This window comes from Heteronotia binoei, chromosome 1 (genome assembly GCF_032191835.1).
Source record: "Heteronotia binoei isolate CCM8104 ecotype False Entrance Well chromosome 1, APGP_CSIRO_Hbin_v1, whole genome shotgun sequence".
Classification (NCBI taxonomy): domain Eukaryota; kingdom Metazoa; phylum Chordata; class Lepidosauria; order Squamata; family Gekkonidae; genus Heteronotia; species Heteronotia binoei.
Genome location: NC_083223.1, coordinates 255,571,134 through 255,590,141, shown reverse-complemented (window position 1 = coordinate 255,590,141; position 19,008 = coordinate 255,571,134). Strand labels below are relative to the sequence as shown.

The 19,008-nt window shown below is 47.7% G+C and overlaps 1 protein-coding gene across 2 annotated transcripts in view; it reads left to right on the top strand.

Annotated features, from left to right (window-relative positions):
- The window catches only part of MEF2D (myocyte enhancer factor 2D), a 201,334-nt gene extending 182,642 nt beyond the window's left edge, over positions 1-18,692 (top strand). Inside the window, exons 10-12 of one of the 2 annotated variants that reach the window (XM_060253752.1) lie at positions 4,453-4,579; positions 13,518-13,692; positions 18,246-18,692. In XM_060253752.1, the coding sequence (XP_060109735.1) occupies positions 4,453-4,579; positions 13,518-13,692; positions 18,246-18,573 (630 nt within the window). In that variant the 3' untranslated portion in view covers positions 18,574-18,692. Of the gene's footprint in view, positions 1-4,449; positions 4,580-13,517; positions 13,693-18,245 lie in introns of both variants that reach the window. The other variant, XM_060253743.1, reaches the window with a different exon arrangement.
- Positions 18,693-19,008: the final 316 nt, after the last annotated feature.

Sequence of the window (19,008 nt, the reverse complement as noted above, 5' to 3'; positions counted from 1 at the left end):
CAGAAGGTGGGTTGGCAGCGTGCCCTCTCGCCAGTTGGTGTAATCCTGACAGCTGCATGGACTTTGCGTGCTGTCCTGCTTTGGTCAGACTGTAGTCCATGAGGGGGACGATTCCTAAATTTTAAACAACTTTTAGCTTTCCTCTTTCCTTTTTAAGGAGGAGGAGGGATGGCCTCTTTTGAACTGGGCCAGAAATCAGAAACTATAGTTTCTCCCTTTTGGCAATGATTACTGTAGGTTGGACCTCTTTGGTGAATCTCCCTCCCTCATTCCCCACTCCTTGTGCTGACCTCATATGTACCTATATATTTTGGAAGAAAAATAAATAATATGCCACATAAAAAACTCTCAATCTGCCCTCCCCACAGCTTCGAAGGCAGCTTGCTCTCAATAGCTGTCACTGAAACACCCGGTATGATTCATCAAGAATTAACAGTGACTAGCCACATTTTGAAAAAATCAATTAAAATATCATTAATCAGTAAAAGCAACAGCTAGCGGAGAAAACCAATCATATTAAGGTTAATCAAGGAATATGGGCTGTCTCCAACTCCAACCCTTACGTCAGTTCTTAGCCAAAGCCTGCATGAAGAGAAAAAGTTTTCACTGAATGTCGAAAGCTAATCAAACTTAAGTGCTGGGAAAGCAGCTAAAGGGATGGAGTTTTGTAGTCAAGGTGCTACCACAGAGAAGGCTGTTCTGTGATAATTCTTCTCAGTTTTGAAGGCGAACGAGGCCTCTAGAAAATCATTTGACATGCTGCTTCCTAAGGATCTCCTTCGCATTGTGTTCCTCCCCTCTGTTGGTTTGGGCTGTCCCTGAAACAGTCATTCCCGCAGCATTTTTTCCAGACCACTGTGCAACTTTAAGAGCATGTGGTTCTTTCAGGTCAAGGGAGAAAGCTGGCACTAGGCATGTTGCATTAGCCTATCCAGGGCTATTCTCTATGTGATTTGACAGAACTGCACCTTGGAATTCATGGGGCAAAACTTGCTGATGTCGTGTGGCAGCAGCCTGCTTACATATTACTTTCACCACACTGGGCCCCCCTTCATTCCAGTCAAGGTTGATGTGGGTTCATGTAGGGAAGGTGGGACGAAGGCCTGGACATGGGGTGTGTGCAGTGCCGCTGATGTCACTGTGTCACTTCTGGGCACAACCGGGAAGTAACAATGGGTGGCTCTAGGAACTGCCAGGAATTCCCTCTTGCAGGGAGAGCAGAATCTGAATAATGAAATAAAAATAAATAAATTTCATCATAGAGTTTCTGATGCTAAAGCTACCCTTTATCACTTGTGGGTCGTACCTGGAAGTGATGCAACCATTGCTGGTGGGCGATTCTCCCCCCTGTTGCCACTCCTGGGTAACAGAACTTGCCAGCAGGAGGCAGTTCTGATCTAGAGGGACCAAAGGCAAGACAAGGCATCTTCAGAAATCAGGTAGAGCCCAAGCCTCGCATGCAGAAGGCTCTGTCCAGATCCCAACCACAGCCAGCAGAAGATGGCACTGAGCAGCCATTTTGTGGCAAGCGGAATTGTCTTGGCAGTTTCAGGCCTTGTGGTGAGCTGCTTTCCCACCCGTGCTTCAATTGCCCCCTGCTAAATTCTGCCCTAAGCAGCAACCCAGCATGCCTGACATGAGGCTGGCCTTGGGTCACGTACAAAGAAGCCTGGGAGTGGGGATGCCTTTCATGAACCAGATTGCATGGGCAAAAGGGGTCACTCCTGTGTGCTTCTCCTGCATGCTTCGAGTGTGCGGTGTTTGTGCTGTTCTTTCTTCCATGCTCTTAAAGTCTCTGCTTCACCTGTCCTGGGTAATGTTCGGTGCTGTGTGAATCACACGCTTGATGAGGGGAGGGAGATACTAAGAAAAAAAAAGAGCTAAGTTTGTAGAGAGGTACCTTATGCAGTGAGAAAAGTCTGGGGGGGGGACTTGTTGAAGAATGGGCAGGTGTAAGAGAATGGGGAGGGGTGGTGGCTCAGTGGTAGAGCATCTGCTTGGTAAGCAGAAGAAGGTCCCAGGTTCAGTCCCCAGCATCTCCAACTAAAAAGGGTCCAGGCAAGCAGGCGTGAAAAATCTCAGCTTGAGACTCTGGAGAGCTGCTGCCAGTCTGAGTAGACAGTCCTGACTTTGATGGACACAGGGTCTGATTCAGTATAAGGCAGCTTCATATGTTCAGTGGTGAGGAGAGAGCAGCCTGGAAGCACAGGAAGAAGCCAGAGAAAGCCGCCCAAGACAAGAGAACCAGCTGGCTCTGGGAGAAGCTTGCTTGACGTGACTGTGGATCAACCATCTTTTTCTCAGCTTAACTTGCCATCTGGGGTTATTGTCAAGATAAAACAGGAAACCATGTCAGCCATCCTGAGTGCTTTGGAGGAAGGGCAGGATGGAGAAACGATGGCCAGTTCACACAGTCAAGGAGTGTAACTTCAAGGCATTCCTTTTCCGCTTGTAAATGGTCTATCAAAGATCAGACAATGGAGCCTGCTTCGGTGGGGAGGGCGGGAGACAAATCAAATAAGCAAATAAACAAATAATCCCCTGAGTTACAGTTCTTTTCAACGGAGACTGTTCCATACATTCAGTGATGGGGTTTAAAATAAACAGGAGTACGGTGGCATCTTAAAGACGAACAAAATTTCATTCTAGCTTTAAGCTTTTGTGAACTGGAGCCCATTTCTTTGGATGTAATGAGTGGATTCTCACTATGTAGGCATCTTACGCTAAAGTTAGGCAAAAACATAAAATACCAAAGCTGAGAGAGACTCTTGACCCCATACACAGAGAACCGCTGGCAGAGAAGCACTAGTACTCAGAAAGGGTAACTTTGCCTGCAGCACTCTGGCCCTTCAGGTTTCTACCACTTGATGTGTTGGTAAAGCCTGAGGGAATGGATGACTGCCATCAGTACTCCCTCTAAGCTGTGGGGTCTTGTGTGCAAAAATTCTACCTCATCAGCTACTGGCATTAAAGTTGCAAGCTGCTGCATATATTAGCTTGCTCTGGGGCCATTTTTCCTGAGCTAAGACAAAAATATGTGAGCTGGAGGATTAAAAACTGTGAGCTAGCTCACACTAACTCAGCTTAGGGGGAACATTAACTGCCATGTAATCTCTCTGGTGCGCCTTCAAGAGGGAGCCATTCCAGAGTACCAAACGCAGACAAAGTGATCTATGACTGACAAAAAACTTGGTCTCTTAAAATGCAACTGGACTCGCATTTTGTCCATTCTGAATTGTTCCCAAGTGGATCAAGACTTTGGAGGGTAGTGTAAGGAGAAGGCAATGAATTCTCAGAAAGTCACAGGGGCTCAAAAATATGCAGGGGCTCAAGAATTTGTTCTCCTCAGAGTTCCCAGTCTGTGTCTAGTGGCTTGCCTGTTGTCTTTCCCTCCACCCTTTCTCCCTCGTGCCATTTAAAGGACCTGAGATGACCTGAGTGAAGAAAAGGGAGGGAGCGGACATCCCAGCCTCACCATGAAAAGAATTTGGTCTCAAATTCTCTGAAGAGGATGGGGACAGTGGTCACAGCCCCAGCTCATGTCAGCTGCAGGCGCCTGCCAGAAAAACCGGCTTCCCCTGGCTCGATGGCTTAATAATTATCTCCCTGGGCTTAGTCTGGGATTCATGATTTGGAGTCGACTCATGCTTCGGAGGGGCACAACCACAGTCCGTGCAGCAGAGTGCCTCTGTACTTGCCTTGGGAAAGATTGCATCTGAGTCTGGAATTCTCTCAGGGGTACTGTGGGTGTTCAGGCACGAAGGTTTTGCATTACCCCTGATTTTTACCTTTTCTTTATAGGATGGTTTTCAAACCCTTAAAATTGTGGGTTCCCCCCACCCCCCAGTGCTTTCTGCTCCCCAGGGTTTGTTGTACACAATACTTAAAAAAAAAAAAACCTTAACAGATTTATGTGACTTGTATAATTGTGGAAATGAGACCCCTTTGCCTCTATTTGCATGCACGTGTCTGCACTTGGTATTCCTACAAAAGGGCAGAGGGCTGTAAAAGGCGCTGAAATAGTTCTCCTGGCTATTGGAAAGACCTAACTTGGGTGAGAAGCACATACTGGCTGCATTCAGACAGAACACAGAGCCATGATTTAGCTGGTGAAACCAAGATTTGGTTCCGGATAACCATTCAAATCCTGACTTGCCTGAACAAATGCTGGCTTCGCCACCTTCCCTCTTTCCGCCACAGAGACCCACCTGCTCTCCTGGCCCTGCCTTGTGAGAAGGGGGATGAGCTAGGATTGAGCCAGGATGTCTATAGTCATGTATCATGCCAAACCATAGTTAGTCCTAAGGCTGGTTAATAAAACAATTTCAAACTATCCTTCAGGATTCTGGTTTGACAGAGAGAACGTTCTGCTTTCAAAGCCTGCACAAAAGGACGCTGTTGTGTTTTCTGCTATAACCACCTTCCCTTTCACTCGTTTGCTTTCTCTAGCAGAACACTCAGAGGCTCGTCGTGTCTCAAGCAACACATTCTTTGACCACACCAGTCGTTTCCGTGGCTACTCCGAGTCTCCTGACACAGGGCTTGCCCTTCTCGGCTATGCCCACGGCATACAACACAGGTAAGCCCCGCAGAGCTCTGTCTGCATGAGTTGAGGACAGAGGAACGGGTCATTTCCCCCCTCTCCACTTTGAAATCGAGGCACATCCTTGGCTACACATCATGCAGTGAGCCTCGGCCTCTATTCCCTGTTGTTGGACCCACAGGAGAACTGCGTGGCCCCTGTTTGAGGAAATACAAACAGACACTGTGATATGCTGGCTAACACATTTAGTAAAACTTCTATCAAGAATACTTTTATCCAGGGGTGGAATTCTAGGAACTCCTTTGCATATTAGGCCACATTCCCCTGACATAGCCAATCCTCCAAGGGCTTACAAGGCTCTTTTTTGTAAGCTTTTGGAGGATTGGCTACTTCAGGGGTGTTTGGTCTAATATGCAAAGGAGCTCCTGCTAGAATTCTACCCCTGCTTTTATCAAGAATCTTACAAATCTTTTGTCACATTATAAAGAAGGACAACATTACAATATTACAAAGAAAAGCCCATCCCAATGAGCAACCAGATATAGGCTCATTTTGTCAAAATCTTCCTATATATTTTGAAGTTATCAGCCTCTTGTACAATTCATAAGAACATAAGAGAAGCCATGTTGGACCAGGCTAGTAGCCTATCCAATTCAACCCTGTGTGTCACACAGTGGCCAAAAATACCAAGTGCCATCAGGAGGCCCACCAGTGTGGCCAGGACACAAGAAGCCCTCCCACTGTGCCCCCCAAGCACCTAGAATACAGAACATCACTGCCTAGACAAAGAATTTCAATGATAAACTGTGGCTAATAGCCACTGATGGACCTCTGCTCCATATGCTTATCCAATCCCCTCTTGAAGCTGTCTGTGCTTGTAGACAGCATTTTGCCAGTAATATTCAGTTTGAGCAAGCCAAACCGATTGGCACAGTTTGCCTGCTATTGCGGGCTCACCTGGGGAAGAGTTTTCTCTGCCCAAGACCCTGGAGAGCTGCCGCCAGTCAAGATATCAGTGGGTTTGATCGGTCATTGGTCTGACATCTAGGATGTTTCCTAATGTGTGGTTCTAATGAGAAATTAGTGTAGTTCTGAATCGGCAGTCAAGGAAAGAAAGAAAACCACTGGGAAAAAACAGCAAGTCCCATTGCCACACACATCCTTCTTTTTACTTGTGTTGTGGCACCCCTCAAAATATCTGGGGGGCGGAATCTTGAAGTCTCACCCCTGGATTGCCCCTGGATGTTCCATAGCAAGGAGGGGAATGCACCCTTCATAAACATTTAGAGCAGGAGCTCCCAGCCTTTTTGAGCCTATGAGCACCTTTGGAATGCTGGCAAAGCGTGGTGGGAGCAGCTGCAAAATGACCGCCAGAAAATAGCTGCCACAGTCACATGGTGAAGATCCTTGTGCAGTGGTGATAGCTGCTACCAAAGCAGTGTTTTTAAAAATGTGTGCAGTCATTCAAATCTCCCAGCAGCCTGTCAGAAGCCTTACTGGGCAAAAGGCCTACCTTGCCTTGCCCGCTTTCTTAAAAACACTTGGCAGCCACAAGGAAAGGCATCGGTGAGCACCATGGCACCCACAGGCCATGGTTTAGAGGCAGCTTCTTGTTTGAGAAGTTCAAGAGAGTGTCAGTGTGCAGAATTGCTGATCTGGCCAGCTAGGGGTAAAGAAAGTTGTGATTACTTAGTGGGAGGAGGAAGAGTAAAAAAGGTAGTCCCCCTGTGCAAGCACTGGGGTGATGTCACATCACAATGTTTTCATGGCAGACTTTTTACAGGGTAGTTTGCTATTGCCTTCCTCAGTCATCTGCACTTCCTTCCCAGCAAGCAGGGTACTCATTTTACCAACCCTGGAAGGATGGAAGCCTGAGTCAACCTTGAGCTGGCTACCGGAACCCAGCTTCTGCCGGGATTGAACTCAGGTCATGAGCAGAAAGCTTGAACTGCAGTACTGCAGCTTTACCACTCTGCACTACAGGACTCTGGTTAGGAGGAAGAGAGGGATGCCCAAAAGCCTGTAGGTGAAGATGCAGAGGAAATGCACAGGTTTAGTGCAGCAGCTCATGTGAATGAGGAATGAATATTTAGACCCAGCGTCTCCCAAATACTCCAGCAACCTGTGTGCAAGTTCTGCAGTTTCCTTAGGAAACCACAGTTGACTTTGAGCATATGGCAGCTTCATAAATGTGTGGCTTTTGGTTTCCAGGTAAATAATTCAGGCAACAATCCCTACCTGGGCGGTAGAGCAGACATTCTGCATTCAGAGAGTCCTGGCTTTAACTCTGGTTAAAGGATCTCACACAGCAGGACTGGGAAAGAACTGTTTGCTAACTGAAACAGACAGTTGTGTGTGAGAGAGACCAATGGCCTATGTTATGTAGAGCACCTGCCGTGCTCGTGGAGGGTCTTGGTTCAGTCGTGGCAGCTTTAGGATCTCAGAGCCTAGGGTCACAGGTCTCTGTTGGCCTGTCAAGGCAAATGGCAAATGCAGTTTCCATTCGCATTAGGGATGAGCAGGGAGAAAGAAGGGATTTAACCCTTCACTGCCTGCTTGGTTCCACTGATCTGAATTGGGCTCCCTGCCAAGATCTGTCATTCAAAACTTATTTCTTTCCCACCCTTCCCTTTAAAATACACTTGGAGCCCCATTTAGATCAGTGAAGCTGAGAAGGTATTGAAAAGGTTAAATCCCTCCTTTTCTTCAGCTTGGCCACAATCCAAATCATAGCCACGCCACACCATTTCCTTTTTATAGACTGAGGGGGATCCTTAGTACTTCATCACAGTCTCTTTTAGCTCTTAAATATGTGGATTTGGAAGGACTCTGTAGAGCTACTGCCATTGGTTTTGGACCAGTGGTCTGTCTGACTATGCAAATATAATCTTCTTAGCAGAAAAACCAATGATGGGAGAAGGGAGAGAAGGGGACATAATAGGTTTGTCCCACATGGAGGGAACAGGAAGAGGTGTAATGGGGGCTGATGGGTGGGGGTAGAGGATAGTTCAGAGCAGAGAAAAAAAAATCAAAGCACCTCAGAATTTACTGATCATCCCTGGCACAAGATAGAGGATGTTTCACGAGGCTTATGGTTGAGGATAGCAATGGTTACCTCCATATCCAGCTCCATTATCTCCCCTCCCCCACCAGAGGGAAGGAATATATACTGTTTAACACCATCTATACACTCTCCTCTCTATACAGCAAGTCCTTTTCCAAAAGACACAGGGATGGAAAGGGCAGCTCTGTAGGAGCTCATAACCCAGCAGGAGGGCTTCCGTGGCCTACCTGCCAGTTATAGCCTTAAAGGGCTTTGAAATGTATCTGCCGCATGAATATAGGAGACATTCATTTAGTTATAACAGGTCAGCAAAACCTCCACATACAGTGGCAGTCTACCCACAAGCCCTCAATGGAAGAAGGAAGTGTTCTCAGTAGTGTTGTGTCTCTGCTTTTCATTGCCTCAAAAGCTGGAAGCGAAGAAGAGAACTAAATAAGTCCTTGGCCCTCTCCAATATAAAGACTGATTTATTTATTTATTTGTAAGGAGGGAGAGGGAAGAGTCTTTAGCATTCAGGACTAGAAGCCTGAAGTGGACACAGAGCATGACAGAGATCCAGCAGAAAGTCTTAAGGAGCAGACTGATGTTCAGGAATGGAATGAGGCGTGAGGACAAACACACCTTGCTTAATTAGCAGATGTGGCCCGGCATCCGTCTGCTTGCGAGCGTGTCTTTCTCGGGGCGGTGTTGGATCGTGCCGGTGCTCTTGGTCATTGTTGCCATAACTTGCAAATTGATGCTTGGAGCAGGGGTCGGGGGGCAAGGCTCAGTCTTTGGGTTTGCAATGGATTCCTATTCTTTGCAAGGGAGCCATCTGCCAAAACAGGTACCTGGAGACTTCTCAGCACCTGACTGTTGGGCTCTGTTTTGTTTTGCAGGGAGCGTTGATGCAATAGGAGGTGATGGAAATTCAACAGGGGCAGGAGGCACATTTATTGAGATGTACTTAAAGGGTTCAAACAGCTCATTGGAGAATAACAATGCCTAGCATGCCTTGGTCTGAAGAAAGCTGCTAACCAGCCAGCTCCAGCATTGATCACTGCTCTTGTTGGATTTCCATTGTTTCCTACTTCGGTGTTTCCTAGCCTGTGGGTCAGGAACCAAAAGTGGGTCTGCAAATGAATTACAGGCCATCCACAGTGGTCGAGGGACCTTTCCATTGCTTTTTTTTTTGTATCTTGGAAACCAAGATCTGACCCTGTAAACAGTATCTTCCATGTTGTACATTAGTTGGTGTTTTTTCTCCACTCCATACGCATGTTGACCAAGTAAAATGTGTCTTGAGGGTCAGTAGAGTGAATGAGAATCTTAGAGAAGATTAGAGTGAGTCATGGGGAAGGATAGGGTGGTCAACGACTGGAATGTAACCTCCATGTGCAAAGGCTGTGTATGTTGGAATGCTACTTAGTTGTGATTAGAAGATAAGAGAAGTCATGTTGGACAGGGCCAATGGCCCCATCCAATCCAGCACCCTGTCACACAGTGGCCCAAACCTAGGTGCCATCAGGAGGTTGACCAGTGGGGCCAGAACCCCAAAAGCCCTTCCACTGTTGCCCCCCAAGCACCAAGAGTACAGAGTATCACTGCCCCAGACAAAGTGTTCCATCTCTACCTTGTGGCTAGCAGCTATTGATGAACCTCTGCTTCAGACACTTATCCAGTCCCCTCCTGAAGCCATGTATGCTTGTAGCTGACACTACTTCCTGCATAAGAACATAAGAGAAGCCAAGTTCTTAGTGGGACAGCTGCACCCTTTGTGTGATATTTTTCTGTTTCTCAAAACCATCTGGTTAGCCACTGTACAAAACAGAAGGCTGAACTAGGTGGGGAGCCCAAGTCACAGTTTGCCTAGGTTGCTAAAAACCCTTGGGCTCCCCAGACCAAGTAAATTTGGACTTGGGGGGCACCATATTGAAAGTTTGGGAACTGCTATCCTACTTTAGGGTGGAGATCACTTGCCCTCCGGGATTGTTTGTATTACAGACATCCTCTCTATGCAGAAGCTGATGTTCACCTACAGAGGCTGTTTCTATTGCTCACACACAATCTGAGGCAGGTCAAGAGAGTGCATGAGACTTAAATGTCTCTTAATGTCACCTAAATGAGGCCTATGGCTGAATTTGAACTTGGGTTTCCTACTCCTAAGCTTATACCACTGTCCACTATACTCAAGTGGGTTATTATGACTCAGATGTTCTTTTTATCCCAAAAGTAGGTCGGCCAATGGCTTATTAGTCACGATGGCTAAACTGAACTCCCTTGTTCAGTGGCAGTCTACCTCTGAATGCCAGTCGTTGGCAGGGGGCAACACTGGGAGTGCAACCATGACTTCTGTGTTCTGCTTTTGGGTATCCTGAAAGCATCTGATTTCTTTCTGTGAGAAACAGGATGCTGGACTACGAGATGGACCTTTGGTCTGATCCAGCAGGGCCCTTCTGAAGATCTGTTTTTCTTAACAACAATCCAGGGGGTGTGACCCACATTTTCCCAGTGAGTTTCGCAGCTGTTCAGTCTTTGCTTTTGACAGCTGAGGGTGTGTGTGTATGTGTGTGTTTTGGGGGAAGGGGGCCTGACAGAAACTGCAGACACCCAAAGCAAGAATGGGAAAGGACCAGACAGCTGAGCCCCCCCCCCCTGCAAAGTATTTGGGTTTCATTGTGTTCATGTCAAACCCAAAGGGACAATATGACGGAGCCGCCTTCAGGGGAGGGGAAAAAAAAAATCTGTGGAGGCTGACAGTTTCTGGTGAAAAAAGAATTAATTCCCTCCTCCCATCAGAAATGCACAGCTTTGTCTCTTGAGGTTTTTATTACAAATGTTCAGGGGGCTCTCATTCTCTCCTTGTTCTGGGCACCTCAGTTTCTGTTGCACTAAAGCTCTTTTTAAGGTGGCCGAGAGAGACTTTCGGTGTTGAAACACGTACAGAGTAAAGCAACAGAAGTTCTTACGGTTGAGTTCCCTTTCCCACCCTGAAAAAGGAGATGGATGATACAAGTAATTGTAAAATAAATTATGCAGAAAAACCAGCCTGAAACTTAGGACTCCCCCCCCCCCACCCGTCAGAGATTCTATTATTTTATCAGTGGCTTGGGAGACTATTCTTTTCTCCATGAAAGTCTAATATTCTTTTTAACTAACCAGTGAGTGGCCTCCAAGAAGCCCATAACACTCTAGCCCAGGGGTGACCAAACTTGCTTAAGGTAAAAGCCACATAGAATGAATGTCAGATGTTTGAAAGCCACAAGACATGAACGTCAGATGTTTGAGAGCTGAAAGATATGCAAGAAGGAAGGACAGAAGGAACGGTGGAAGAAAAGCAAATAGATGGAGGGAGGAAGACGTGGAAAGAAAGTAATTTTAACTTTAAATGCATTCTTCAAGTCACCAGCAGACTTAGTGTGGAGAAGTAATTTAAAGAGAGAAATGCCTTCTCCAAGATGGCCAACGGGGTGGTGGGGGCTTTGAGAGCCACAGGATATGTGTGAAAGAGTCACATGTGGCTCCTGAACCTCAGTTTGGCCACCCCTGCTCTAGCCACTACACCACACTCTTCCTTTTGTCTTCTAGTTCCCCTAGTAATTGGCATTCCGCAATAGCCTGTCTCTATACATTGAAGTAAACATTATACATGCCATAAAACCTCCATGTTCAGAGGCAGTTGGCCTCAGAGTCCCAGTGCCAGGAGGCAACATCAGGGGAAGGCCTTGGCCTCTATGTCCTCTTGGTGGCTGTCCAGAGGAACTGGTTGAGGCCACTGTGTGAGACAGGATGCTGGACTACATGGACCACTGGTCTGATCCAGCAGGGCTCTTCTGATGTCCTTCTGAGGGGAAAGTCTTGGTCTTTTGTGCCCTGTTGTTGGCCCTCCAGAGGAAGGCCAAAAAACTCCCAAACTACATTTCTGCATGTGAATGTATATGTGTATACAGAAAACATCCACAAGCTTGTCTTCAGAAAATAAGAATTCTGAGTCCCTGCTTCCCTCAAAGAAATTTGTTCTTTTTCCTCTTTTGTTATCCTGTGGCTACAAATTCAGTGGGGAGGATCCTGTCTTTGTGTTTGAAACTGTAGAGCGTCATTCTTTACCAATAGCAGCAGTCCATGAATAAGACTAATCCTGGCCTTCCGCTGTTTGTGTGTGTCTTATTCCCAGTCAGCGGCTGTGGAACTATGCCCACAAGCTTTTTATCTGCTTACTACATGTGGCACCAGTTCCCCCCATGTTTGTGGCCCCCCCCCACACCATGATGAAGTCTTCTGCTAAACTGGCACCTAATGGTTGCACTTACATCCTAGCTCACCCTGTTCCATTGGCCTAAAAATGTGTGGACATGGATCTCACAAATATTACTGCTGTACACTGACACCGATTTCCCACTAGCCTTATGCCGCTCTCACGCTCTTCTCCGCAAGCCCAGCAGGAGCTCATTTGCATATTAGGCCACATCCCCTGTCATCACCATTGTTTTATATGGGGCTTTTTTGTAGAAGCCCAGCAAGTACTCGTTGCGTGTTAGGCCACACACTTCCGGCGCCAAGCCAGCCAGAACTGCGTTCCTGTGCATTCCAGCTCAAAAAAAGGCCCTGGGAAAGACCTTTCTCTGCTGGAGAGCCACACTCAGTCTGAAGAGACAGGAGAAAACTAAGGCCCTGCCACCTTCATTGGATTGCGTACGTTACGTTGCCGCAGGCAGGGTCCAGCTTTTAGCACACTTTCCCAGTTCTTCCAAAACCTTTTGCTTTTAATATGTGAATCTTGGCACCTGACCCTTTGGAAAGCAGATGGCCTTGTGAGGTGGACCCTTGGTCTGAGACAGTAGAGCAGTTTGTTTCCCGCTCATTAGCCGGCATCACAGAATGGACGGAGACAGTGAACCTTTGCTGTGGACAAATGATAGGAGAAAGTAGGGAGGCCAGCCTCCAGGTGGGACCAGGGGATTCCCCAGAATCACAGCTCCTCTCCAGAATGCAGAGATCGCTCCCCCTGGAGAAAATGGAGGCTTTGGGGGGTGGGCTCTGGAGCATGGTGCCCCACTGATGTCCCTGCCTGCCCCAGGCTCCACCCCCAAATTTCTGGGAGTCTCCCAATCTGGATCTGGCAAGTCTACCTCTCCATCCCTTGCTGGAGTACAGGGGGGACATGGCAACCCTAGAAGAAAGCCATCGTCAATGCTACCTTGCTCGGGAGCTTTCCAGTAGCATTTGGCTTGGGTGTGTTTGGAAATAGGATGCTGGACTATACAGTCTGATGTAGGAGGGCAGTTTGCTGTGTTTTTATGAGTGCGACGTTGCAGGTGTGCAGGACTGGCTCGCCACCACAGCCCTGGGGACAGCAGCGTGCAGGTTTCTTTGGTGGCAGCCATGCGGCCAGGCAGGCATGTGACTAGCCCCCAAGGAACACGTCCCCCTCCCTTCCGTTCAATGTAAAGCAAAGCCTATTTTTCTTCCTGATGTTGGTGGGGTGTGCAACAGCCCCATCTAGTGGTGCACAATTTTATAAACATTTCCCCTTCTGTCATTTCCTTCCCCCTCCCCCCCAACCCCCCCCCCCAAACCAACAATCCTGTAACCTTTTAGGCTTTCTTTTGTGCTATATTCATGTGGTGTGGCTTATTTGGTGACAGGCATTAGGGCTCTTGGGGGGAAGGCATGTGTGTTCATACATGCCTGTGTGTGCACATGAGCAATTTGAGGGTGCTTTTGACCCAAAGTTCACTTTCCTTTGTTGTGCAGCATGCTCCTCTTTGCCCTGAAGCTGCCGTACCAATGAGGTCTTTGTAGGTGTGTGTTTGTTTCTAAAATAACAGAAGAGTTGAGGGCACCCTTAAGGCTAAAATACGTGTTATGAACCCACGCTGTTGTGAGACAGAGTCCACTTTGCAGAGACTTAAAACCCTTTTCCCCTTTCAGACTATCAGCTGACCAGCGCAGAGCTGTCATCCCTCCCAGCTTTCAGCTCACCGGGAGGACTGTCTCTTGGCAACATCTCTGCTTGGCAACAGCAGCAGCAGCAGCAGCAGCAACAACAACAGCAGCAACAACAGCAGCAGCAGCATCTTGTTCCTGTATCGCTAAGTAACTTAATGTAAGTGCATTATAACAGGTTTTTAATGGCACTGGGTGATACAGATTACCTTGCACCGTGCTTGGGAGCAACTCTGGAATCATGACTCAACCCAAAAAACCGATCTGGGATCCTGTTCCCAACGGAGGCTGGCCAGATGCATCTGAGGAGATCTCCCTCCTCCAAGCAGGGCATGTCACTGAGAGTCCCGTGTTGTTTTCTGCAAAGCAGTGTTCCCTCTAAGCTGAGTTAGCGTGAGCAAGCTCAGTTTTTTAGCCTCCAGCTCACACATTTTTCTCTTCGCTCAGGAAGGATGACTGCAGAGCACATTAATGTATGCAGCAGCTCACAACTTTAATGCCAGTAGCTCACAAAAGTAGAATTTTTGCTCACAAGACTGCCGCTTCGAGGGAACATTGCTCCCAAGTGAGCAGTGTTCTGACGTATACTGTCTGAACATGGAGGTTTCCATATAACATTTGTGGCTCTTCATGACATGAGAAGAACTCTGTGATGTGTGAACAAGGGCTCATTTAGGGTCCTATTTTTCAAGATTGGCCATCCAGTATATTTTGGGATGCCCACAAAAGAGGGTCTGAGGGTAACAGCTCTCCCTCACACCTGCTATTCAGAGGTACATAGCCTCTGGACGTGGAAGTCTTATTTATTTATTTTCTTCTCCCATTCTTAGGTGTGCACCCCTGAATGCAAGTTGCAGGGAGACAACCAGATAGGCCTTTTGCTGTCATGTTTCCCTTACTGGGCTTTCCAGAAGCATCCTTTGGTGGGGGGAGAAACGACACTGGACTGTGCTGGACTGCATAGCCAGCTTCGAGAGGGGATTGGATAAACTTATGGAGCAGAGGTCCATCAGTGGTTATTAGCCACAGTGTATTGATGGAACTCTGGGGCAAGTGGTGCTCTGTATTCTTGGTGTGTGGGAGGGGCAACAGTGGGAGGGTTTCTAGTGCCCTGGCCCCACTAATGGACCTCCTGATGGCACCTGGATTTTTGGCCGCTGTGTGACACAGGGTGTTGGACTGGATGGACCATTGGTCTGATCCAACATGGCTTCTCTTATGTTCTTATGACTGGAATGGACCTTTGGGTTCAGTCTTTGTTTTTCTGATGTTCTTCCCAGCTGCAGTAGCTAAGTGAAACCTCCATGTTCCTATGCAGTCTACCTCTGAATGCCAGTGACTGCAAGCAATGGGGAGGGTTGTTGACTTCGTGCCATTAGGCTCTGGCAGGGCTCCAGATATGGTGATCTAGACACAGATCATTGGGCTGGTCCAGAGGTCTGATTTTCTAACGCGCATTCCGAAATTCCCCAGTAAAACTGTGTGGATCGTGCCTGAATTTACAAAATGATCTCTCTTCCCGCTTCATCAGTGTAAGTTGCTCTGTACCCAAGAATTCCAGACTTTCTTTTCTAGCCAAAAGAGTCACCTTCAAATCCTAGCACAGCAAGAGAAAATACAGGCAGAAGCCTGAGGCTTAAAAGGCATTTTTGAACACTGAGATCAATTTCACACTAGACCTTTAATGCTGGTTTAGCCCTGTCCGCAAACTGAAATTCTACACTAGAATAATAGAATCAGAGAAACCAACTCTGTGATTCTATGACTTTAGTATAGAATGTCAGCTTAGTGACAGGTTTAAACCAGGTTTAAAGGTCTGTGTGAAATTAGTCTGACTTTTTGAACCCCTTTAGCTGAGACATTCACATCTCCACATAATGTTTTACAGAAGAAAATTGGGGTCCTGTTTGCCGCTAGTCCTGTTTCTGCTCCACAGATGGCTCCCTAAACAATCTCTTTCTCAGTTGCCAAAGGATTTAGTCTGGCTCCTGTACTGCTTTCCATATGCAAAAGTCTGTCTCTGAATGATTTAAAAGCTGAGAGGGCAATTTTGATAAAGCGGTACTAGGAAAATGGAAGAGCCTGACAGAATATTACCAGCTTCTAAAGCACCCTGGGAGGAAGTAGCTCCTGAAGAATCTCTCGTACTTTATCTTGTCCTTCTTCCAAGTAATTGAGGGTGGCACTTGTTATTCTCCTCTTCTCTGTTTTATGATCCCCCAAAATCCTGTGTCGTAGGTTAAGCCCACGGTCTTCCAGTGAGCAGAGCTGGGGGGGAGGGTTAACCTGTGTTTCCCAAATCTTAGAGCAGTGCTCCAATCATAACACTATACCAGCAAATAATTATACTACACCAGGGGTGGCCAAACTTGCTTAATGTAAGAACCACATAGAATAAATGTCAGATGTTTGAGAGCTGCAAGACATGAGCATTAAATGTTTGAGAGGGTCTCAAGGAAGGCAGGAAGAAGGCAGGCAGGAAGGCAAATAGATAGGAGGGGAGAGATGGAAAGAAAGCAACTTCAACGTTAAATGCATTCTCCAAGCTGCCATCTAGCTTGGTTTGAAGAAGTATTTTAAAGCGAGAAATGCCTTCTCCAAGCCAGCAGATGGGGCAGTGGGGACTTCAGGAGCCAGGTGATATGTGTGAAGGAGCCACATGTGACTCCCAAGCCACAGTTTGGCCACCTGTGCACTACACCAGCAATTTGTCTCCCCAGATGGGCAAAAACAAGGCAAAGACTAGAGACTGGCATGGTGGAACAGTTAGAATCTTGCTGTTGCAGGATTTAAAGTTGGCTCATTTAACTAGAAAAGAAAGTCTGGGCTTCCTGGGTGTAGAGCAACTTCTTTTGGTTGGGAGGGGAGGCGGGCAGTAGAAAAAGAACCTGACCAAGGAGAAATTTTGGAGTTGAGCTGCCTTTCTGCACGCTCTCAGCTGTCATGGCTTGTGCTGTTGCCGGCAGACATTTCTGAATGTGCCCCTGGCTGGAGAAGCTGACATGAAGCTGTCACTAGAGCAAATCAGCCACCAAGGCCACCAGGCCCAGCTTCTGACCTGCAAAGGGGTGACGGATCGGGTGCTTATATAAGCAGCCCAACAAAACTACCAGGCTGACTTTAACTTTGTGGCAAAGGCACCCCTTACTGTCCTTAAAAGAGGGGCGGGGTGGATTATTCCATCACCAAGGGGTGAGTCAGAAGTGCATCTGTAGCCAGGAGGATTGCAGGGCATTTGTGGGTTTCATAGATCAGCAGCAGAACAAAGTAGGAGTCAATTTCACCCTTAAGACCAACAAAGTTTTATTCGGAATGTAAGCTTTCGTGTGCTCCAAGCACACTTCATCAGACGAGGAATCAGGTACAGTGGGCAGAGCTACATAGAGCTGGTAGGCAGTGGTTTAGAATGCAAAATGGTACAAATTTAAGATCCAATGACAGAAAAGTAAAATTAACAAATTGAGCAAACCTTTGATCTGGGTATCACAAGTATGAGAAAGCAATAAAACAGTAACATGTCAGAATGTGAGAATGTCAATCACTGGATCATAAATGTGTACCGTTTTGCATTCTAAACCATTGCTTACCAGCTCTATGTAGCCTTGCTCACTGTACCTGATTCCTCGTCTGATGAAGTGTGCTTGGAGCACACAAAAACTTATGTTCTGAATAAAACTTTGTTGGTCTTAATGGTGAAATTGACTCCTACTTTGTTCTACTGCTGCCCACTGTGGCTGCCCACTTGGATAGATCAGCAGGGTTGATGATGGAAAGTGCCGTCAAGCCCAACTGATCTATGGCAACTTGTAGGGTTTTCAAGGCAGGAGATATCAGAGGCGGCTTGCCATCGCCGGCCTCTGAATAGTGACTCCGGACTTCTTTGGTGGTCTCCCATCCAAATACCAGGGCTGACCCTGCTTAGCTTCTGAGATCTGATGAGATTGGGCTACCCCAGGCCATCCAGATGAGAATACACTTTTTATGGATAGAAAATCCCAGGTTCATTCCATAGCATCTCCAGTTGATGGGGAGGACAAAGACCTTTGATGGCCTCTGTCCATTAAAATAGGCTACAAGATTCTGGGTAGACCAGAGGGCTGATTCCGGATAAGACAGATGCATCTTCCAAATTAATGCAGCTAACGTCAAGTTCCTGGACTCGACACGCATCATGCACAGTTGCAGTGGATGTAGAGAGCCAGTTTGGTGCAGACTCTAATCTGGGAGACCAAAGTTTGATTTCCCCATGCAGCTGCTGGGTGACCTTGGGTCAGTCACAAGTTCTCACAGAGCTGTTCTCTCGAGAGCAGTTCTCTCAGAGCCCTCTCAGCCTCACCTGCTTTACGGGGTGTCTGTTGTGGGGAGGGGAAGGGAAAGGAGATTGTAAGCAGCTGAGACTCCAAGTGAAGGGTGGGGTATAAATCTAATCTCCTCCTCCTCTTCTAATTCCTCCTCCTGACTTCTACTGAGAACAAGATGATTGGGGTATAAGCTTTAGTGGGGGGAGCTTTGACTCTTGAAAGTTTATGTCCCCCCACACCCCACCCCAATTTTGTTTGTCTCTAGGGTGCTACTAGCTTTGATTCTTAACTGTTCTACTGCAGACTGACATGGCTACCCTCTCTGAAACTATTGCGGCGGGGTTCAGTCTCATTCTAACACTGTCTCTCTCTTTGTGTGTGTTCACGTCCCTTTTGTGTCTCCCCTCCCCAGACAAGGAAGCCACTTGTCTCATGCCACCACATTGACCATCAACACCAACCCAAACATCAGTATCAAGTCAGAGCCCGTTTCGCCCAACCGGGAACGCAACACGGCCACGCCGCTCTCCTCCTTTCCTCACCAGGCCCGCCATGAGCCCACGGGACGTTCGCCCGTCGACAGCCTCAGCAGCAACGCCAGCTCCTACGAGGGCAACGAGCGGGAAGACCAGTCCCGGGCTGAATTCGGCTCCTCTCTCGGCCTCTTGAGATCCACCACCGAGGCTGAGGGGGAGAACCCGTCCGTAAAGCGCATGCGCCTGGACGCTTGGGTAACATAACTGCCTCCCCTTGTGGCCCAGCTCCCTTCTCCTCCCAGGGCTGCTTTTGGCCCTCACGTTATATTGTGTGCGTGGGGGGAGGGAGGAGGCAGGAGCCGGGGGAAACAAGGAAGGGAGTCGGGAGAGGGAGGGGGTGGCACGGGGAGGTGCGGGTGGGGGGGCGGGAAGGGGGCTTATTATAAACTGCCTGAGAAATAGCTTTAGGATTTTGTAGGCGTCCGTTCTAGCGCAGCAGGTGACATTATGCAGTACAAAGAGACTCCGGCGGACCCTCCGGGGCGTCCCGAAAAGTCGGACTTCAATCCCTCACCAATAACCAGACACTCTCAGAGACGCTGGGCCCCGCTTGACAAACTGACGCACGCTGGCCCTGTGCTAGCCCGGAACCGATAAAATAAAAAACTTCTAGCGTGGGAAGGGGAAGGGAATCAGACA